This window comes from Equus przewalskii, chromosome 3 (assembly GCF_037783145.1).
Source record: "Equus przewalskii isolate Varuska chromosome 3, EquPr2, whole genome shotgun sequence".
NCBI classification, from domain to species: domain Eukaryota; kingdom Metazoa; phylum Chordata; class Mammalia; order Perissodactyla; family Equidae; genus Equus; species Equus przewalskii.
This window is the reverse complement of record NC_091833.1, coordinates 2,946,385-2,969,893: the sequence shown is the minus strand read 5'-3', so window position 1 is coordinate 2,969,893 and position 23,509 is coordinate 2,946,385. Positions and strand designations below refer to the sequence as shown.

At 42.5% G+C, this 23,509-nt stretch overlaps 1 protein-coding gene and 1 long non-coding RNA gene across 5 annotated transcripts in view; one reads left to right on the top strand and one right to left on the bottom strand.

Annotated features, from left to right (window-relative positions):
• The window catches only part of LOC139082163 (uncharacterized), a 42,620-nt gene that overhangs the window by 16,754 nt on the left and 2,357 nt on the right, over positions 1 to 23,509 (top strand). The window contains exons 2-4 of the long non-coding RNA XR_011537890.1: positions 856 to 1,074; positions 19,998 to 20,115; positions 21,783 to 21,902. This is a non-coding gene — a long non-coding RNA (uncharacterized lncRNA). The remainder of the gene's footprint in view (positions 1 to 855; positions 1,075 to 19,997; positions 20,116 to 21,782; positions 21,903 to 23,509) is intronic.
• HEATR3 (HEAT repeat containing 3) overlaps positions 4,525 to 23,509 on the bottom strand; it is a 35,092-nt gene continuing 16,107 nt past the window's right edge. For all 4 annotated transcript variants that reach the window (XM_070611827.1, XM_070611829.1, XM_070611828.1 and 1 more), the window contains 5 exons: positions 22,612 to 22,748; positions 17,156 to 17,244; positions 10,121 to 10,264; positions 7,534 to 7,710; positions 4,525 to 5,309 (listed from right to left, as the gene is read on the bottom strand). In XM_070611827.1, the coding sequence (XP_070467928.1) occupies positions 5,187 to 5,309; positions 7,534 to 7,710; positions 10,121 to 10,264; positions 17,156 to 17,244; positions 22,612 to 22,748 (670 nt within the window). In that variant the 3' untranslated portion in view covers positions 4,525 to 5,186. The remainder of the gene's footprint in view (positions 5,310 to 7,533; positions 7,711 to 10,120; positions 10,265 to 17,155; positions 17,245 to 22,611; positions 22,749 to 23,509) is intronic.

The following is a 23,509-nucleotide window of genomic DNA, read 5'->3' as shown; positions in this document are numbered from 1 at the left end:
AAGAACACTGTCTACACACAGTAATCAAATCAGGAAATTTAGCATTATAAAGTACTATTATCTACTCCACATTACAAATTCAACTTGGTCAGTTGTCTCAATTATGTCCATTGTAGCTGTTTCCATCCTGGTCCCAGACCCGATCCTGGGTTTCACATTGTCTTTTTAGTTTCTTTTAACTTTAATCCAGGGCCCTTTTGACAGCCAAACAGAGTGTTGTTAATAATTATGCTGGGCTAACAGGCTAACAAATCCGGGCTCTCTCAGGCAAACCTGACATAACCTGCAAGTACTTGCAGGTTATGGCGAGGGTTTTACAATTGTGGGTAATGGGAACCACTGAGGTGTTAAAGCATAAAAGGAAGGAAGCAACTTGTTTGTTCACGTTTCAGAAAGACTATGTATGTTCACTCCATTCTGGAGGAAAAGTAAAATGGGCAATATTTGTTTAATAAAATAAAAACAAATAATTGCATCTAGATCATTATTTCTGGACAATTGCATCTGGAAGCGCTTGAAATACTTTTGACTTAAAGCTTGAAGGGTAACCAGTACAATATGAAATCGCAATTCTCATCCTGATGTCCATGCTTGAATTGAAAAATCCATAAACACTCTGAACTCGGATGCAGAGTAAAGGGATGTATGTGCATGTGGTGGTTTAGAAATACGTCCACTGATTCTTTAAGATACCTCCCTTCAAGGCGTGGAACCTACTTCCCCTCCACCTTAGTGTGGTCTGGACTTGGTGACTCACAGTGAATAGAACATGGCAGAAGTGATGGTTATTTCTCAAATTAGGCGTTAAAAGGCATCACAGCTTTCTCCTTCTCTCTCTTGGAATACTGACTCCAGGGGGAGACAGCTGCTGTGTCATGATGACACTCAGCAAGGAACTGTGGCCTCCTGCCAACAGCCACGTGAGTGAGCCACCCTGGAAGAAATCTTTCAGTCCCGGTCAAGCCTTCAGGTGACTGCAGCCCTGGCCACCACCTTGACTGCCAACCTTGTGAGACCTGAGACAGAACCACCAGCTAAGCTGCTCCTGGATCGCTGCCCTATGGAAACTGAGAGGTAATACATTTTTCATTTTAAAGTACTAAGTTGGGGTAATTTGTTACACAATAGATAACTGATGCTGTGCATTAATTTGCAGAGTCTATGATTTTCATCAGATTCTCTGCAAAATTAACGACCTGAAAAAGGTTAAGATTTGCTGCTGTGAAACAACTGCTAGATTTCTAAAAATCTTTGGTCCTCAGCCTATAGTTTCTATGGATTTATTTTTCATTCAAGTTTGAGATTAGATCCAACAGATTAAATTTTCCAAACCACTGGAAAACTCACAAGAACGTTTAAAAGTGCTGTCTCAAAAACAAGCTGAGAAAAGCAAACTCCACCTGAACCTATCAAGCTAAGATCTAACAGAGTATCTAGCGGAAATGAAATGATTTTTCATTTTCAAGAAGAAAGGTCCACCCTAACCATGATCCTGACCTGACAGTGCAACCATGAATCACTGTGAAAGCGAAAAGCCGAGCTGCAGAACATGATGCTTCCGTTACACAAACAACGCAATCACGTAGGTTACAGACAGAGGTGTCTAGAAGTTCAGCATATTCTATCAATCAGGGGTTTTCCGGCTGCAAGCAGTAGACACGGACCATGACTATCAAAAAATAAAGTTTATTACAAAGTTCCAAGGAAGCTCACAAGATTGCTGAGAAGGAAAGAGGATCAGGCTGTGTAAACGGACAGGAGATGTGGACACAGGGCACAGGGGGCCCCGTGCAGCCATAGGAACAGTGTAAGCAGCAGCTGCCTGAGAAAAGAGGACGCCATTGTGGTCACAGGCCTCTTGCTGCTGGCATGAATATGTCTACTAACCCTCGATTTTATGTTGGTTCCACAACATTCCAAGTCCTAGGGCAGAATCATTCAAAGGGCCAAGATTTCTTTGGTGAAGAAAATCTGTCAGTATTCTAGTCTACTCAAAACAGAAGACTTAGGCCAGAGCAGTTACAGGACAGACACAATGACAGGATTCCTTTTGAAGGGGATAGAATACATGGAGTAAAACTAGACTATAAATCCAAATTTTACAAAAAGAAAATGGCAAGGAAAGGGAGTCTGCTGCTCCTAAAAGCGGATGCTTTAAAATATTATAGCACAACTTCACTATTGTTGCTGAAAACAAAGAATTTCGGGAATGGTGAAGCGAGTTCTGAGATTGCTCATGTCCTCCATCTCGGTTAAACTCAGTCAAGCACCGGCCCGGGCATCCCCAAGAGGCAGGCAGCAAGCCCTCCGCCGAGCCCGCGAGAGCCGGGCCGTTCCTCTCCCCACAACTCCAAGGTGTTTCTTTGAAAGACTATGGCAAAAGATAAAATTGCAAATAAAGAAATGTCATTAAATGACATTTTGTGAGTTTCCATCTGAAAGGCAAACAAAAAACACAAAGATGAGAAGTGAAGCAGTGACTTCTGTTTCCTTGGGCAAACACGCCAGGGCAGGCTGAACTTAAAAATCTCTCCTCCGAGCATCTGATATGAGTTCATCCTTCGACGCTTACAGCAGTGTCTATTTCTAGTGGACTATTCTAGACCATTTACAAATACATGCATTTTAAAGCAGACTATTTATTTTCCTATAGACACACAGCGAAAAACTATAGTTTCTATTCCACCAGGCCATGAGCAATCCTCGCCTGCTCTGCTGAGCTGTCACGTGAACAGCGAGAGCCATAGAGGATGCTCAGCCCCCTTTTCTGCTGTTAGAGCAGCAACACTGCACAGCAGCAACACAGACCGAACCATTAACGTGAGTGTGAAACATTCTTAGCTTGGCACAGCTTCGATGGAATAACTCACCTGCCACTGTTCTGTGGGGTGATTCTGCATTCATCAACTGTGTGTGAGCTTACTTAAGAAAGCAGGAAACCATTAATTTATTCACTCAATAAATATTATCAACTGCCTCCTACAGACTAGGCCCTGTGCCAGACGTTCTGCACAATGCCTATAGGTTGGAAAGTGTGGGAAAAATGACAGAATGGGAAATTTTGTTTCCCTTTAAAATAATTATGTTCTGTAAATATTCGAAGGAAGGAGAACTGTGAAACTTTTCTTCACTGGGAGGCTCCGTCTCTCAGAACCATAATGAGAATAACCTCACACCTGTTGGAATGGTTTTTATAAAAGACAAGAGAGAACAAGCAGTGGTAAGGATGTGGAGAAAAAGGAACCCTTATGCACTGTTGGTGGGAATGTACTGCTACAGGCATTATGGAAAACAGTATGGATGTTTCTCTAAAAATTAAAATGTCGGGGGTAGCCTGGTGGTTTAGTGGTTAAGTTGGGTGCACTCTGCTTTGGCGGCCTGGGTTCGTGGGTTCAGATTCCAGGTGTGGACCTACACTACTCGTCAGCCATGCTGTGGTGGTGACCCACATACAAAATAAGAGAAAGACTGGCACAGATGTCAGTTGAGGGCTAGTCTTCCTCAAGCAAAATGAGGCATATTGGCAACAGATGTTAGTTCAGGGCCACTCTTTCTCACCAAAAAAAAAAAAAAAAAAAAAAAAATTTAAAACTAGAGCTACTATATGATCCAGCAATTCCACTTCTGGTATGTCTGAAGGAAATGAAATCACTCTCTTGAAAAGCCATCTGCACCCCATGTTCACTGCAGCATTATTCACAATGAAATCCAGACATGGAAACAACCCAAATGTTCACTGATGTCCATTCATTAACGGATAAAGAAAAGGTATATATATATGATGGAATACTATTGAGCCATGAAAAAGAAGGAAATCCTGCCATTTGCAACAACATGGATGGACCTCGAAAGCATTATGCTAAATGAAGTAAGTCTGAGAAAGACAAATACTGTATGATCTCACTTGTATGTGGAATCCAAATAAAAAAACAACGGGAGCTCACAGATACAGAGAGCAGACCGGGGGCAGCTGAGGGGGTGGGTGGGGAATGGGCAAACCGGGTGAAGGGGTGGAAAGGCACCAACTCCCAGCTATGAGTGAGCAGGCCCTGGGCTGTGATGTGCAGTGTGGTGACTATAGTCGCCAACACTGAGCTGTACAGTGGAAAGCTGCTGAGAGAGTAGATCTTAAAGGTTCCTACCAGAAGAAAGAGAAGGTGATTATGTGAGGTGATGGATGCTAACTAAACAGTCAGGCCTATACTGGGCACTGGGCCTGTCATCAGGGCAACTGAGATCAACCAGTGAAAACGGTCAAATCTCCACCGACAACTCCTGTGAACAGGCAAACGGATGGAAACAGCTGGTCCAGGGCTCCTCTCTGACACTATGCACACTGAAGCCCTTCCCTCGCTCCAGCCGTCACCCTATTACCTCAAGGACATTGAGAGTCATGCTGGAGATGCCTGCTGCAAGTCTTGTTTTTAGTATCTCACATGCATTTGAAGCAATATCCATTAGCAAGCTAACTCCCAGGAATGGGGTTATCTGGTATTTAAAAAAAGATTTTGTAAGACACAAAGCTTTCAATTCAAAAGTTATTTATTAAAAAATATTTTCTCATAATTCTGATCAAATTAAACAAGGAGTGATGTTACAAAGCGGTAACTGATCAGATCCGCTTGTGGAGAGGATGACAATGACCTCATTAGCTCATTAGTATACTCCATCTACTAAACAGTGGAACAGAAATTCAACTCATTCACTTCTTCACAAAAGGTAAGCCTAATTGGTATACTTCATACAAAAACATTTTATAAAGCTTGTCATCATATTTTAGTCAAAGATCGAGTGAATATAAAATGATACTGGCTTAAAAGATCATCCAAACAAGGCTCTGGATTTTCCTTTTTGCAAAATTCAAGGGAAACATGATTGTTTGGAAGTTTCTTCACTGCTCACAAAGAACCACCTGAGATTCCTTTGTTTCCACGCCTCCATTCCTCCTGTTTCCCGGGATTAAAACACGCTGGAAACATAATTTAGAGAGCATTGGAAAAGCCACAGATCCCAGAGCTTAAAAAAAGTTTCTGACAGGTTTTGAAGTTTTTATGAACTTCAAAATTAATGTACAGAAATACAGGCATTAAAAATGACTTTCAGAAGTGTACACACTCGAAGGAAACCCTTTGGTGTTCCTCAGCACTCAACACTTTGAGGCAAGAGATGGTCTCTTTTGCAAAGGTTCAAGAAGTCAGTCTTTTCTCCACAGCTTCCTGGTAAGTGATAAACCTTCTCAAATTCATCTTCACGTTGTCGAGGACACCCAGCTGATCTGGACTGTATTTACCTCTCCCTTCTTTTCGTATCTGCCAAAAAATAACATGTCATTTGGTATATATTACTAATTCTGTTAAATAAAGACAGCATTTAATTTGGGGCACATTCAACCATTTTCTGAAAAAGACAGCTGCCAGAATGTGGTAAAAACATTCTTACTTCCAAGGTGAATGGAACACAGTACATGAGCATAAAGATAAATTAAGATCGTGCACCTTTTAAATGACAGTTACAAAGACGGCTGAATCGCAGACGTAAAGAGAGGGTTTTGTGTTATGTGCACTGCACCTCGCGCCCCGTCTAGAGCAGCGGTTCTCACATTTCAGGGCGCCACAGCGTCCAGAAAGCTTGTTACAAACAGACGGGTGGACCCGTCCACAGAGCCGCTGATTTTCAGTAGGCCTGGAGGCGGGCCCTGAGGATTTGCACTGCTAACAGTAATCAAGTGCTGCTGCTGCGGCGGGCACGGGGCACTTCTGAGAACCAGGGCTCTAGAGAAGCTCTTTGGTCAAACGCACTGTATTGTGTTTAAATGCAATTTGGGGCTAAATATATATTGAATAGCCTTTAATGAAATTGTGGCTTCATTCACAAAGGAGCTTCATATAAAAAACTACAGGCTGATCTCCTGGCTAACAAAGAAATTTCATTAGGGCTTTATACCTCTGAGAAAAGAAAAACGCTTAATTAAATATTATTACCATAGCAATGCGTATAAAGTAGAAAAATCAATCAGGACAACAGGCCTCCCAGAGGTTCGCGTTACTTCCTAGTTCATAGTTCACACCCCTCCTTTCTAGGCACTTGCTCCTGCAGTTCGCCGGCTCTAACCACGTCTGCCTTCCCTGCAGTTGCACGGAACTGGGGGAGACTGTCTCCTTCCTATCCTGCAGACTCCTTTCTCAGCAGGGCAGAGGGCCTGGGACTCTCAAGAACTGTGGACGTGCTCCATGTACTGGTATGGAAATCTCTCCAGGAGACAGTAAGTTAAGGAAAAACACAGGGAGTGCAGGGCTGTGAATATACTATGCTACCCTTTGGATAATAAGGGGGAAAATACTAATGTCCATTAGTCTTTGCTTAGAGAAACACCACTCCATTTGGTACATATGAGGCAGGTAAGAGGTGGGAATAAAGCCTCTCACTGCTGAAAAAACTGCAGGCTTGAGCAAAGTATAATTAAGAGCAAACCGTTCAATTTCTTCCCCCTGAATTAAGTCACCAACTGGTGAAGCTTAACTCAAATGTTAGCCACTTTTATTACATTTTTAAATGTAACATGCCAAAACATGAAAATGCTAAAAACAAAGCAAAATTCACACTCTTAAACAAACACTGACTTCAATGTGGTGATGACAGAATGTGTATGGTGTGTGTTCCTGTTTTTCTTTTCTTCTGGAAAAGAAAACTATTTTTTATGCCTTAAAGAAATTCCAGAAAATTAAAATTTCCAGACACACCATCACATTCACCTAAAAACTTATCACAGAGTTCTCTCCATGAGAACTGAATTTTGAGCTAGAACCTTGTTAGATAAAAGCAATACATATTGGAAAACAATAAAAGTAAGCTAATATTTCATCAAAACCTGTACTCTCTTGACAAAGACTTAAGAGAAAATGTTTAAAATCTAAAAGCAAAAAATACAAATATTTTTATTTCTTAGTGACATAGGAAAAACTGATGTTTAGATAAGAGGAGAATGGCAAACTTCAACTTGCAGACACGTGAGTCAAGGCTGCTTTTAAAATTCCTCGTTGCTCTTCCCCCTGCCGCCAAAGAGTACTAAAAATTATTTTCTGACTCAAAGTTAGGTTTGATGCTTCTGATGAAACATAAATAAATAAAATGGCTAAGGAAAGTAGCTACATTCTCCAGTACAGACCAGCTGGGAGTTTGCCTTTTCTTCAGGGCACCAAAGGGAAACAGTCATGAAAATGAAATGAAGCTAGAATGATTACAAGGCAAAATACAGTCCAATGTGCGTGAAAGTGCTCTGTCGGCTGCAGACACAGTGCTCCCTGTGGGCAGCACTGTCAGCAGCACTAAACTGGTGCAGAAAGAGGAACCTGCCAGACCCCGTGTGGGCTCAGGCCCCGGTGATTCGGCAGCAAGGATGCTGAGCTGCCCAGCCCGCAGGCGTCCACACAGACGAGGCAGCGCCGCGGGAGGCACTGGGACTGCGTGGAGGGGGCCACTCGCCCTTTCACAGACTGCTGACACTTAAGATTTCCAAATAAAATGGCTACATGCCTTCATTCTGAAGACTGGCTGGAATTCTTTCAGAGCAGAGAACAATTTAATTTGAACTGAGGCCCTTTCAGCTTCTTTACCGTCGGCAAAAACATCAAAGAGGGCGTCCAGAGCTTCTCCTGCCACAACCAGGGAAGGGTCTTTGGTGGCCACCTCCAGCAGAAGGCACCCGATGGTCTGGGGACAACAAAACGCACTGTCACCGTACAACAGTCTAAGGTCAGCTTCCAAAACAAGTGCTGACTTTAAATGTGGCAATAATTTATGCATAATATTATATATAAAAATGCCAGGGAAAAATTAAAGCTTTGAAAAGACTAAAGATTAAAGACAGCATATATTTATAAATATACCAAGATCAATTAAACATTAGAGTTTATATTCCTAAATAAAATGAATTAAGATCCATAAACGAGATATGAAAAATTGATTTTGGAAATTATTAAATTTTCCCCTCTATCTTCCTCAAAAAGGCTTTCCCCATGGTGTCAAAATGCATAGAAATATTCAGAAAAAATTCTGCTTTTTAAATTAATGACAAACACTCTAGGACAATTTAAAAACCCCACAACACTTACCTAATTTTGCTTCACTTGTAATGATTTTTAACATCCACCCATTTTTTCACAACTAGCTAGGTGATGAACAGACCATTTCTAATCTGCAAAGAACTGTTCAAGAGTGGATTTGTTTCATTTTGGCTGCTCTGCGTCACCTTTTGTGTCTTAAGGGTGATGTGCTCGTCCGGCATCACGGGTGGGAGCCTGGAAATGCTGAGTACCCCGAGTCCAGGCTCTGGCTCTACCGTAAATAACAGTTGACTCCTGGACAGTCCACTAGCCCCTCTGGGCCTCAACTTTCTCATCTGAATTTAAGTGGGCTAGATAACCGCTAAGATAGTGCTTAGATTTAGTATCCTATAATATAACATGAAGCACACAGCATCACCTATGAAGCAGTTTTATTATAAAGATGAATCTGAATCTGAATCTAATCTGGCCTTTAGACCTAACTTCCAGTTTGCAGGAAACACAGAGGATAAAGGACAAACTCAACACCACAAGGCGGCAGTGAGACAAACCCACGAGGCTGGACACTCCGTGGGCAACGACGACAGCATGCAACTCAACGACCCAGCAACTGAGGACGAAACAGGTGGCACTGGGTGGTGCCGGGGGAGAGCTCTTCTAGACTGAGAGAGGCCTAAAGACCCCAAACCAAGCATGGCATGTGCACTTGACTTAGATCCTAGCTGAAACAAGCTATCTGTAAAGAGAGAATTTTGGGACAACTGGAAAAATCTGAATATGGACCAGGTATCAGACATATTAAGAAACAACTGTTAACTGTGTAAGGAGTCATAATGGTGGCTACATAAGAAACTGTCTCTGTTTTAAGACATGCAGTGAACCACGAAGGGCAAAATACCATGATGTCTTTAATTTACTGTAACATACCCAGCAAGGAAACTCTATGATGTACATATGATCGAATACTAACGGCTGTTAAGTACACTTGACGGGCATACAAAATTCAGTGTACTTTCTGCTTCATGCTTGGAAAGATGACTAAGTAACAGCATTTAAAGACTATTATGTTCTGCCTGAGTAAAGACTGCTGTTCCTCTAAAGTGAGGCCTTGGAAGTTCTCATCTTAAGGGGCGGAGGTGGCACATACACACACCCACCTGAGTACGTGTGCGCACACACAGCCACACTCTCGCTCACTTCTGGGGCTGCCTATCAAAAATCTCTGGAATGATACAGAACAAACGGGTGCCAGCAGCTGCCTCTCTAGAGCTGAACTGAGGGACTAGGAGTTTCGAGTGGAGAGGAGCCCTTTCACTATATTATTCTTTTCTGTTTTTCTAAATGTTTTGCTATGTGCATGTATCATCTTTTCAGAATAAGGGTCTTAAAATATTTGGTTATCATTGTAAAGTACTTAGTAAGTTAAGAAGTGCTTTCTAGTAATTGGCTTATTTCCCATTAGGCAGTAATAACACTCCAGCAATGACTAGCACAAGGAAGGGTAATTTTACTATTCCTGTCCGTTTAGCTACTCGTGATGCTGCATCTCTAGCAGTGCAGCTCCTGAGCAACTGTGCTGGAAGCAAATATGTTGAGTGAGTTCCTTTGGTATTGGCACTACCAGAGCTGCTGCTTAAAATGTATGGAGTGTCTTAGAGTGAACTGTGTGGTGTTGGCTGGTATGTGCTTCAGCCTGGTGTGCTAAGAAAACTGGGCGGACTGCTCCTTCATCACAGGAGACTATGATGTGCACACATTTTATGTGACAGCAAAGGCAGAGGAATCTTTAACGATTTTGAACTTGGCCTTTCACTGAAGACAAATTTACTTTTGAAAAAACAGTTCCAGAGTAAAGTTAAGTGGAAAACTGTGGCTCAACTTTCCAAGCAGCTGTCTGAGGCATGGAGTGACATCAAGCCGAGGGTCTATCTTAATAATACACCTTAGGAAGCAACTTCTTGATATGACTTCTCACGTCCATGCAAGTTTTTAAAAATGCATACTCTTCCCCCATTTCTAATTATTTACCATTTTAGGTTGGAAGCATATTACTTTACCTTAAGAGTTTCGAGTGTACCATCTTCTTTGGCAAGGACACTCCCAGTGATTCCTAAAATACTAACAACATTTACTCTAACCCCGACATTACTACTGTGAATGCCTGCTTTGCACAGCGTCATCAGCTGATCAGGAGTCATACACTGTTGAAAGAGAAGAAGAGAGCATTTACAGTGTTAAACTCAACCAATTCCAATAGAATGTGAAACAGGATTGACAGGAATCTCTTCTATAGGCTGCACAATTAGAACAGAGAAGCAACCACACGTTTTAATCACTCCCAAATGCAGCTGGGAATCCTGAACTGCGAGGGGGCTGTTCGCGTCACTGTCATTCAAGCTACCCCAGCTGGAAGCTACCCCAGGCTTCAGCTCCTGGTAGTTTCATTTGAAGAGACTTTCATTGAGATGTACACAGACTAAAGAGATTCTAATGTCTTTTTAACATTGATCATAAAAAACGTAAATAGGATCACGTTGCTTTAATAAAAACTGGTGGGATCTATACAAGGCGAGAACATACTCTGAGATGTATGTGCTATGGTAAATTATTAAAGATCGTAAAAACCGTTAAATTATACAGCGCTGCCACCATGGAGTGATCCTTTTCATTTTAAGCTAATGTGAACACACACGCGGACAGAGGTTCCGAGAGAAAGAGCGAGTGTGGCGTGGCCAGGCCGCCACGTGTGGGCAGCAGCAGAGTGTGGTGATGAAGGCCTGGGATTTGGAGCCTGACGTCTCAGATCCAAATCCCGGCCCCACTACTTCCCACTCACACGCCAGCACGAGTCAGTGACCCACTAGATTCCCCACGTCCCCATCGGGAACATGGGGACAGGCGAAGTAACCTCCCTACAGAGTTACTGCGAGGAGTAAATAATGCGTACACAGCCCTCACTCCGTCTTCGCTGTTATTACCTATAGCAGTACTGAACAGTTCTAATCCTCAAACTCATTTCTGAATCATTTGCATTGCTACTGCCAAATCTAGAGGTAACAGCTAGCAGGCCCACATTTCTCAGAAAATACTCTCATGAAAAAAATTCCACCAACTCTTCTTGATGGCTGGGCCGAGGCTGCCGTGAACAGGAAGGGTGCGCTGTGCAGCACCAGCACGGCTCACAAGCGTAGGCGGCCCAGCGTGTACAGACCCGCGAGGTGCAGAGCACAGGGCAGCAGCACAGCTGTATTCGCTCCTGGTGCCGTCACTCAGCAACCTAGTCCTTTATGTCCTCTCCACAGAACGCACTGGAGAGCCAGGCTCCTTCTTGCTCATGCCAACCTGAGAATGCATGATCTTAAGACATATGAATGGGTCACTGTGCACGGGCTTTGAGGAATTTTCTTTAAACATCTGGTTGACCCAGTAAGCTACTGTCCGAACACCACGGGAAAATCAATGAAAAACTTCATATTCCTATAGGCCCTACATAGAGTTTTCGGATCCTCTCAATAGCCACACAGCAGGGCAGGCATTATTACCATTCTCATTTCACAGAAACTGAGGGTCAAAAATTACGTTCTTAGAAAAAATTCTCAAATATATAAAGAAAATTTTTTTTTTTTTTTTTTTTTTTTAGTGATTCAAAGCAATTTATTTCTTGATAACCTATATTCCAATTAGTGGCAGAGATAGATGGTGGTGACGTCTCTGTTCCATGTTACCTTCAGTGAACCAGACTGATAAATGCTTTATCTTCAACATCAGGCTTTCAAAGTCCCCCAGGGCATTGACACACAGCTGGCAAAAGGTGAGGGTAGGGGAATGAAGTTTTTAAAGGACCAAGCTTAGGAGTGGCATTCCTTAAAGAAAAATTTTTTTAAATAAAAAGTTTATATTAGAAGCCAATAGCATACTATATTTAACAGTGAAACAGCAGACAGTCCCATTAAATTCTGGACAAGATAAAGTTTTGGGAGCACCACTCTAGAAGAGTGGCCGGCCATGGAGTGACTAAGGGAGGAGGAAGACAGGAACACTGGAGAAAAGGAGGCCAAGAGCTGCGAAGCCGTTACCGGAAAGGGCATCTGCGTGGACAGTAAAGTCACCTAGAATTGTGACAGGACTAGTGAAGAGTTACAGAGCCCAACAGCAGGAATCTTCAAGAAACAGGAAGTGCCTCAGAGGGCAGCAGATGACTGCAACCAAGAGAAGCGGGTGGGACGGTCTGATGACGTGTTAATCAAACTGGGGGATTGTAGGAAGAGCAAGGATGGTTTTGAACAGCGGTTCTCAAACTTTAGTGTGTGGGAGAATCACCCGGAGAACTTGCTAAAACATGGATTGCTGGGCCCTCCCCAACGTTTCTGCTTCAGTAGACTGAGGTAAGGCCCTAGATTTGCTCTTACATACAAAGACGACTACCAACCCAATAGCAAAGCTGGTGAAAGACAGGAACGGTCACAGAAAAAGAGATGCAAAGGCCCTTAAAACACACTAAAAGATGTCCAACCTCCTCATAATAAGAGAAATGCAAATTAAAGTTGAGATATAATTTGTCACCTAGCAATTCAGTAAAAATCCAACATTCTGACAACCCACCCTGCTGGTGAGGCTGCGGCAAAAGAGGCACTCTCCAACACGGCTGCGGGGGCTCGCCATGGCTGACCTGAGGAGGAGACCACAGCAATGCGGAAACACTGCAATCCGTCCCCTCTCCACCCCAGCAAGCCCACTCCTAGGGATCTATCCCAAAGACACAACAGCAAAACACAAAACAACATCTGTAAAAAAGCTATTCCTTGCAGTGCTGTTTATAATAGCAAAAGACTGAAAATTACTCAAATAGCCATCAGTAGCGGACAGGCTGAATAAATATGGAACATCTACCCAATGGAGGAATACGAAGCTGTAGAAAAAAAAAACGACATCTATATACTATGATGATTGGAAAGGGAGAGAAGAAGAGCAAGGTGGAGAGCACTACTTTTAAGAAAAGGGGTGAAATACAAACATATATATACTGGCTTATGTTTTCAAAAAAAGAACAAAAGAATGATAAATCAAAACCCAAGGGGCCGGCCCCAGTGTGGAGTGGTTAAGTTTCGCGCCCCACTTCAGCGACCCAGGGTTTCCCTGGTTCGGATCCTGGGCACGGACATGGCACCACTCGTCAGGCCATGCTGAGGAGGCATCCCACATGCCACAACTAGAAGGACCCACAACTAAAAATACACAACTATGTACTGGGGAGCTTTGGGGAGAAAAAGGAAAAATAAAATCTTTAAAAAAAAAAAAACCTAAAAAGGATGATTATCAACGGCAGAAAGAAAAGAACAGGGCAAAAGGGATAGAAGCTAGACCTCTCTAAATATCTTTCTTGAATAAAGTACACGTAATGTAAAGTGTACCATCTAACCATTTTTAAGCGCACAGTTCAGTGGCAGTACGCACATTCACATTGTTGTGCACCCATTGCCACCACCCACACCTCCAGGACCTTCTCATCATCCCATATGGAAACCGTCCCCACGAGGCCCTGACTCTGCTCCCCCTCTCCCTCAGCCCTGGTAACCACTACTCCACTCCTTCCTGCCTCTGAATCCAACTACACCAGGCACCTCAAAGTGGAATCATTCACTCCCTGTCCTTTTGTGCCTTCAAGGTTCACCCATTCTGTAGTACGTACCAGAATTCCATTTCTTTTTAAAGTGAAAAATATTCCATTGTACGTATATACCATATTTTTCTCTATCTCTTGCTTCAGTTTTAACTCTGAAACTGTAATTATTTTTTATAATTAAAAAATAAAAACTAAAGCAAACAAAAAACGTCTCAAAAAATAAAAAGCTGCAACAACTGAAGCTAAGTTTATAACAAGACACATAGAGAATTTTTTTAAGCAACTTTAAAACACAGCAATTGGACCGTATAGTCCTAGAGGGATTTTCCTAAGGACGAGAAGAATCACAAAGAAAGCTGAAACTGCATTTGGCAGTGTACTGTTAGTAATCATAACAGCATTGTCATTTTGAAACAAATTTGAATTAAATACATTCTGTAGGATAAAGCAAATGATAATTTAAATATCACTAAGACGCAAAATTTCCAGGACCAAAAAGATACAATTATATAATCAAAAGTTAAGTAAAAATACTTTACTCTTTTTATTTAAACTGAAAATATCAGCATGAAATTATGATGTATTTTTATCTTCCTAAAAAATACTATTTCCACTTAGAAGGTCTAGAAGCAATCACACAGTAGCAGTAAGCACTCCAAAATTTAATTTCCCACCAAAGAAATCAGTGCTTCTTGAAAAAACTGATGTCAGGTTTTAAAGAGTAAAAGTACAAGATGAGTGTTGGACACGGCCTTGTGCCTGGAAGCTATCAAAACTGCTGGGTCCACGTCAAAGGGAGACAGGAGCCAAGCTGAACAGACTCCTAGCTAAGGATGGGACAACTTTTGCATCAAAAAGAATGACTACAATGGAATGAAACACAAATCTATAAAAACCCCTGAGTTATAATGATACTTAAAAAAAACCCACTTCACTGGTCACTTAGAGACTGGCTGGGGCACCAACTAATTATTCCAGAAAAAAGGGTGGGGGGAGAATCATACATTTATCTTGTCTTTTTTTGAATGAACTTTATTTCAAAATTACCAAATAATCAAAGACAGAAAGTTCTTATTTATAGAAGAAGCATAGCTAACAAATGTAAAAGGAATGACACAATTAGGATATCTCCATTTTGTAATGAAATGATGCATCTAGACCACAGCAATCACTGGGAGCTACAACCACTAAGTGAGCACGCTGATTAACCTTAACGTCAGTATCTTACGACATTATGTGATTTGTGATATAAAAGTAGGAACAACACCATGAATTGTTTTTGCCAAAAAAATCTGATCCGGAATCTAATTCAGGCTCTAGACCCAGCTCCTAGTTTACAGGAAACATGGGAGATAGAGGGACATACTGAACAATACCACTGCAGTAAACCAGCCGAATCTGAGAATGCAGAAGATGCTACAGCACAAGCGACAGCGTCCACAATGGATGAATAGCATGGGGAAGGGGGCTGGGCAGGGGAAAGGTTACAGATTAGGAGACCCAAGAATCCAGGAATACATTAAAAACCTCTGAGTTGCATACTTTAAACGGGTGAATTGTATGGTATGTAAATTAAATCTCACTAAAGCTGTTAAAAGCAACGAGTGGGATTCTGATTTAAACAAAGCAACTGAAAAAGACATTTTTAAGGCAATCAGGAAAACTGAACTCAGGCATATCAAATGATAAATTAAGAAATGTCTGGGGGCTGGCCCAGTGGTGTAGTGGTTAACTTTGCCCGTCTGCTTTGGTGGTCCAGGGTTTGCAGGTTCAGATCCCGGGGGCAGACCTAGCACCGCTCATCAGGCCACGCTGTGGCAGTGTCCCACATAAAATAGAGGAAGACTGGCATAGATGTTAGCTCAGCAGGAATCTTTCTGAAGTAAAAAGAGGAAGATTGGCAACAGATGCTAGCTCAGGGCCAATCTTCCTCACACACACACAAAACCAAAAGAAACGTCTGTTAATTTGGGGGTTAGGGGTAATGGTATTGTGGTTAAGTTCTCTAAAAGTTCATTTTCTTTCTTGTTTTAAAGATTGTTTTCCTTCTTCTTCTCCCCAAAGCTCCCCAGTACATAGTTGTATATTCTAGTTGTGAGTGCCTCTGTTTGTGCTATGCTATGTGAGATGCCGCCTCAGTGTGGCCTGACGAACAGTGCCACGTCCAGGACTGGGATCTGAACCAGCGAAACTCTAGGCTGCCAAAGCCGAGTGTGCGAACTTAACCACTTGGCCACGGGGCCGGCCCCTAAAAGTTCATTTTCTGTCACAGACACATAATGAAGCGCATAACAAAATATTTACGGGTGAAATAATATGACTTGCTTTAAACGACTCCAGGAAGCAAAACACAAAAATATAGGGGAGATGAATGAAACAAGAATGACAGGATGTTGAGAATCTGTTGACAGCTGGTGATAGAGCCTGCAGGTTCATTATACTATTATTTGCTTTTTGGAATGTTAGAAAATTTCCTTAATTAAAAAAAATAAAAGTGATAAGGCACCTATCACAGAGATGCAAATGGATCACTGTGGAGGGTCAGGAGGGCACGCTTGAAAATTTCTGTAATATAATGTTAAAAAAAGGGGGCCAGCCCCTTGGCATAGAGGTTGAGTTTGGCATGCTCAGCTTTGGGGGCCCAGGTTCACAGGTTCAGATTCCAGGCTCAGATCTACACTACTTGTCAGCCGTGGTGTGGCGGCAACCCACACACAAAATAGAGGAAGACTGGCACAGATGTTAGCTCAGGGCAAATCTTCTTCAGAAAAAAAAAAGTTAAAAAAATGACAAATGACATTCAGTAAAAATATTTACAACACATGTCAAATAAGTTAGATCAATAAAAATCTTCTATATGTATGTTGGTGGTGGTGGTGGGGAGAAGGAGAAGATCTTACTTTTTATTTAAAGCATTTTTATTTTCTTTTTACAAGGATTAATTGTACAAATGTAAATCCTTGTAAACCATAAAAATCATGCGGGGCCGGCTCCATGGCCGAGTGGTTAAGTTCATGTGCTCCGCTGCGGCCGCCCAGGGTTCGGGTCCTGGGCGCAGACATGGTACCGCTTGTCAGGCCACATTGAGGCAGCGTCCCACATCCCACAACTAGAAGGACGTGCAACTAGGATATGCAACTGTGTACAGGGGGGGTTTGGGGAGATAAAGCAGAAAAAAAAAAAAATTGGCAGCAGTTGTTAGCCCAGGTGCCAATCTTTGAAAAAAACAGGAAGATTGGCAACAGTTGGTAGCCCAGGTGCCAATCTTTAGGGAAAAAAAAGAATTCTTATATAACAAAGGTTGAAGCAGATGAAATTCAAAGGGAAAAAAGAAAAAAATAAATAAAAAAATAAAAATCATGCATTACTCTGATAACAGAAACAAATACATAAAAAAAGTTAAGTAATGAATTTTGCCTCCATAATACATAATCTTTGCTAGTTTCACATAAACATTTAAAAATCTTACCTGAGAAATGTTCTTGGAGGCCATTGTTTGCAAAAGGGCCCTCAAGGCACTACTTATGGCTTCTAGAAAGTCAACATGTTTAGCAAAATCTAAAACACAAGAATGAAATATAAATTTGTCTTTCTCCAAGACATTCTGTAGAAAAAGAATCAAAACAAAGCATGTCAAATGTTAATACATGCTATAATTATAGAAACACTTGATATTTAAGCCAAAACTTCTAGTAAACAGCCCCGTGGGAACCATATACTTGCATTTGAAGGACGACTACCATTAAAATAACCATGACAGGGAGTGTTCTTCAGACAGTTCTTGGCTTCCAGACACTGGATTCTCATTTGACTCACCCTTTAGCATGTGACACACCTGAGCCAGCTTTTGCAGACTGAATTCAGCTTTTCAGAGATCACCATCACAGTGCTGGGCAGACCTAGAGTAGAGTCACCACGCGAGCAAAAGTGCTTCCTCGCCAGCCTGACCCACTGCCTAGCCAAGAGCTGTTGCTTGTGCAGTGGCCTGGCACTGGTTTTCAGTGATTTCTAATGTTTTCACTGATCCGACTTCCCCTTCTCTCCCCTGCCCATTTTACTCTTTTCTCACGGTCTCTTTTTCCCACGTGGGACAAACAGAACAAGAACAATAGACAGTTATGCTAACACCGTCACACAGAAGGGTGAGCAAGCCGGGGTGCGCTGGCTCCCTAACCCTTTGGTGGAAAGGAAAAGTGACTGACTTGGCGTGGTAGATTTCATTTTACATAAATAGTCACAACAGTATTTCCAGTTCTGCATGATCTTCCAGAACCCTGCCCCTGCCATAAAGATGTGGAGTCTATTTTCCCTCCCCTTGAATCTAGGTGGCACTTTGTGACCTCTTCAACCAACAGAACACATTAAAGTGACAGGCCAGGTCACAAAAGGCAGCACGACTTCCACTGGCTCACGTGTGTGCCCTCTCTTCTCCCGACTCTTGCCCTGGGACTCAGCCCCCATGTGAGGAAGCCCGGGTCACATGAAGAGGTTACTTGTGGGTGTTCTGGCTGACAGCCCCAGCACCAACTGTCAGACACGTGCGGGAACAAGACTGCAGATGATGCTAACTCCTAGTTTTCCAGCAGAGGCCCTAAGCTAGGGTTTCTCAACCTCAGCACACTGACATTTTGGACCAGATCGTTCTTTGATGTGTGTATAGGTTCTCCTGTGCACTGTAGGATGTTTAGCAGCATCCCAGGCCTCTACCCTCTAGATACCAGCAGCAACCCCAAGTTGTAACAACAAAAAATGCCTCCAGACACTGCCAAATGTTCCTGGGGGGCAAAACTGCTCCCAGTTGAGAACCATAAGCCTAGACATTGTGAGTACAGACAAACCATCTCGGTTGTGCCCTGTCTAAATTCCTGACCTATAGAAGCCATGAGAAACAGCCTGTGATTATTGCTGTTTTAAGCTACAAAGTTTTGGGGTGATTTTTTATGAAGCAATAGATACCTTGGCTTTCTGCCCTGTGGTGCCCGGGACCCTATAAAGATTCTGACGCCCCTTTTTAGGCTGTCTGCATGAAAGCAGGGACAGCTTCTGCACAAATTTGATTCAAAGCTTACCATATTTTTGGCTCTCTCATTTTCAGCTCTGCATTACATAGAGCAGTGAGGCTTTCCCTAAGTATCACAGAACAGACAATGCGAGAGTTTTAGGGTCAGACAGACTGGGACGGATCCTGCCTTTGACAGGATGTAACCTCTCACTTCGTTTTGGTATCTGCTCAAATGTTACCTCCTCAGAGAGGACTTTCCACACAAACTGCCTAATGCAGCACCTCACACCATTCAGCTTCTATGTTTTTCTTCATAGCTGAAATTACATCAAAATTTTATTTACACGAGAATGCAAGCTCCATGAGCATAGTGGCCTTGCCCATCTTGTTCACATCTGTATCCCTCGGACCTCGAACAGCACATGGCATCAAGGAAGCGTTCAATAAATAACACATTAAAAGAATGAATGACCTTCAAGAAGTTTCTCAAGCTCCCTAAGTCTCAGCTTCCTCATCAGGAAGATGAGGTCAGAGCGCCGAGGTCATACAGCCTCGTACCCAACAGGCACTCAAAAACTGGTATCAAGTCGTTACCATCAAACTTCAAAAGTCACCACGCTGGCTCTGAAATGTACGTTGTATTTCTATTTGATTAAAGTTGTAAGTGTGGCCCTAGAAATTCATACTACACATAAAACGAGTCATGTTGTGAAGAACTCAATACAAACTAGAACATATCTCAGAATCAATTTTTTTCTGTCCTCCATTCTCAGGAAAATAAGCATTACCTTAGATTCAAAACTCTAATCTAAACAACACAACTGTTTTACACTATGTGTAATTCATACTCTGCCTGAATTAAGAAAAATATGTTGGCAATTTCTACTTAATTCACATTTCTGGTCATTTATCCAAATTGGGGAACGGAATTTCACATCATTCTGCCTTTCTGACAAATTCTCAGTAAAGGTCAACACAAGTGGTATTGTTAAAGAATATAAGTAAATGTCAAACGTGGTATCACGAAAAAGTAGAGACATTTAGCTTCATCCTACCCGCCAGATTCCCAGTAAGAGTTCACATATGTAGAATCCATAGGATAGGATTACCTCATTTAATAAATCCCAAATGTTTAGAAGGACTATACTGGAATATCATCTCCAAATATACGTGATTATCCTTTATCAAACAGTTCATTCAGATAAGAAGAGATTATGTCAAGAATAGCCCTGCAATTGGAATTTACTTTAAAATCAAAGTGTTTAATTCTATTTTCCCACAATTCAGAAACTTTCCATTATTTCCCCAGGGCTCAGCTTGGTACGGTCTTCCTGTGATCCTTCCGGGTGATAAACGAGCAAGCATCAATGACCACAAAAAGCAGCTGAACTGGGAGAAACACAGCGAAGTGCTTCTGTAGGGCAGAGGTACAGAATACGTGCATTTATTCCAAGTGAAATAAACCCTCCACGCTGCCTGGGGACGGGGCTTATGGTACCTTGATCAGATTTTCACTGAGAAAAGGCCCAGAGGGAAGAGAGGGCAGACTGTGGAACCAGAGCAGACGCGGTTCTCTCAGCTTAGACAGAGCTTGAAAGCAGCAAGAGGTAGGGTAGGTCCTGCTCGCGTGGGGCCTAGCAGTGTGCTACCACTCCCTGCAGGGAACCCATGGGAATGGGTGGATGCGAGTGGGCATGAGGAACAGCCATCCATCCCCTCCCCACCCCATGGAACATCCTGCTGGGCTAACGGGAGCTAGAATGCCAGCAAAAGTCAGATAAAACTACCCTCTTCCTGCCATACCATCCAGATTACGTCCAGGTTTATAAGGCCGGGAGAGAAATACAAAGCCACAGTCATAATCTGGCCAGCTCACACGGACAAGTGCCTGTGTACTCCAGAGCTGGCCCAGCCCTGGTTTGGAATGGGAATCGGGCTAGCACTGCACATATCCTGTCTATATCCTGTCTTTGGTACTGCGGGGCATGGCTTCACAAGATTATGCCAGTTAAAGAATGCACAGCTCGAGACCACCTGAAGACTCCACATTAACTGACAAACGTTGAAAAGTCAGTAGAGACAGAACAATAACTATATATGGGTTTCTGGATGTTCATTTACTTAATTTAAAAAAAACTAACCTAGAACTTCTAAAACATATGCCATTAAACACATAGCACCTCTTATGAACTGGACAGAGTGCAAAATAGATGTCTCTAGAACTGGGGAATATTCTTGAATGAATGCTTACACAGACACTTGTATTTTGTCAAAATTGACCATGTTTTGATCTCTTAAGACTTTCAACTGTTGGACATAATGTCGTGTCTGAGAAGGGGAAATGTTAAACAGTTTACAATGAAACATATGAACAATACACTGAAGGTGACACAGTGGAGTTAGATCTTATTTGGTGGTTAGATTCTAAACTTAGTGCAAAAAGCAGGTATTATACACCTTCAAGTTTACCCTCAAAAAACCCCTAAAGACATGTGAACCCGAGGAGCCGAGCGAGCAGCAGATTCACACTCCCATGTTACCCTCACCCCAGACACGCACGCTGGGTAGATTCACACTCCCATGTTACCCTCACCCCAGACACGCACGCTGGGTAGATTCACACTCCCATGTTACCCTCACCCCAGACACGCACACTGGGCAGATTCACACTCCCATGTTACCCTCACCCCAGACACGCACGCTGGGTAGATTCACACTCCCATGTTACCCTCACCCCAGACACGCACACTGGGTAGATTCACACTCCCATGTTACCCTCACCCCAGACACGCACGCTGGGTAGATTCACACTCCCATGTTACCCTCACCCCAGACACGCACACTGGGTAGATTCACACTCCCACGTTACCCTCACCCCAGACACGCACGCTGGGTAGATTCACACTCCCATGTTACCCTCACCCCAGACACGCACGCTGGGTAGATTCACACTCCCACGTTACCCTCACCCCAGACACGCACGCTGGGTAGATTCACACTCCCATGTTACCCTCACCCCAGACACGCACGCTGGGTAGAGTAACGTGGACAATTTTCCTTTAATGCATAACAGACTACCTTTCTTCTGTTTCAGTGTCTATCTGTCTTGTTCATTTGGTGTGAGCTCCCAGTTCAATGTAGCTAAGCCAAAGGAGATTCCACTACAACGAACTATGAAAATCTGTTAGAAGAGCATGCGTTAAACCTTGTACAGGCAAGTCATTTGAAAAAAATAATTAACCACATACAGTATGTCTCTCGGTTTTTATGGACAAATGAAATTAATCCACATCAGAGACCTGCAGCTTGGAGATTCAGCTCCTAGCATGTGAAGGTGTTTGAAGAAAGATATGTGTTAGGAAAAAGCAGAGTGCAGAACTGTGCGTATGGTATTCTACCATATGCCTTAAAACACACAGACACACTTTTATACTGAGAATTTGGAAGAATACACAAGAAACTGCTGACAGGGACTGGCTCTGGGAGAGGACCTGGATGGTGTGAAACAAAGGAGGGAGGCTTTCTACTTTATGATCTCAATAACTCTTGAATTCTGTAATACATGTATGCATTACCCAATCAAATGCAAATCAAATGGTTTTATATTTTAGAAAAATTAAAAATAGAGAATTACCAAAATATCTTAATGAGGCCTATATTTATGATATTTGTGATTCAGCCTTAACTGGCCTGACATAACTAGATGCAAGCAATTTTAATAAAAAAGAAAAATATGACCCATAGACTTGCTTGCACACCTTGTTTCGACTGTACCACTGGCAACTATAAATAAATGACTGCTAGTGTTTGGGAGAGGTTTCTGCAGGTCGGATGGCAAAGTATAACCACAAAGTCCAAATTTTTGTTCCTTCAAACTTCTGCTCAATCCGAGCAGTCTTTCACAACAAGCCCTCAGTATTTACCTGGCTGAGAAAAAAGCAGTTGTGACAGATGTTGGGCAAGGGCCTGAAGGGCTGGGGCTCCTCCCAGATGGTCCACGTCCAGGAGGGACACCAGACTCTGGAGACACACGAGGGCTCTGCACTGTATAGTGTTCATTCTGGAAGGAAGTGAGAGAATGCCGTCTGTCTCCCCACCAGTCACCCAACAGAAGCTGACATTAAAGTTGAACGTAAGCTTCAGGTTCTGACTGGAGTATCTGTAAGCAGGAAGTCTATGGCAGCCAGCAAAGAATCCTAAGGTGAACTGATAACCTACTACGTCAATTGCTTGAGCACTCAAGGCCTCTGAGGGACAATTCATTTACGAATCATAAGAAATCTGCTTTAGAAAAATTTCTACACATGGCATCTTTAAAATTATTTTGCATTGTGAAATATACATGAGTAAAGCTCTCAGTGCAGATACAGAGTTTAACAAACAGTTTATAAAGCAAACACTCATGCATCTGGGTAAGAAATCAACGCTGCCAGCACCCTCTCAGCCCCCCATCCCTTCCCTATCACACCCACCTCCCTGACCTCTAAAGGTGACCTCTATATATCTATATATAAATGTAGACATCTAGATCTAAAGATCACCAGTATCTGGACTTTCGTGGTAAACATTTCCTTGCTTTTCTTTATAAGTTCACCACCTACGGGTCCCTAAACAAAACAGTTTAGTGTTTTTGAACCTTGTAAACCCTGAATCGCAATGTGTATATTCTTCTGTGCCTTGCTTTCTTGCTCAACGTTATAAGTTGCATCCATGTTGTGCAGTTCTAGTTCAGATTCCTTTTACTGCTGTACGTATTCTACTGTATGATTATGTCAAAATTTATTTATCCATTCTGCCATTGATGGACACTGAGCTTGTTTC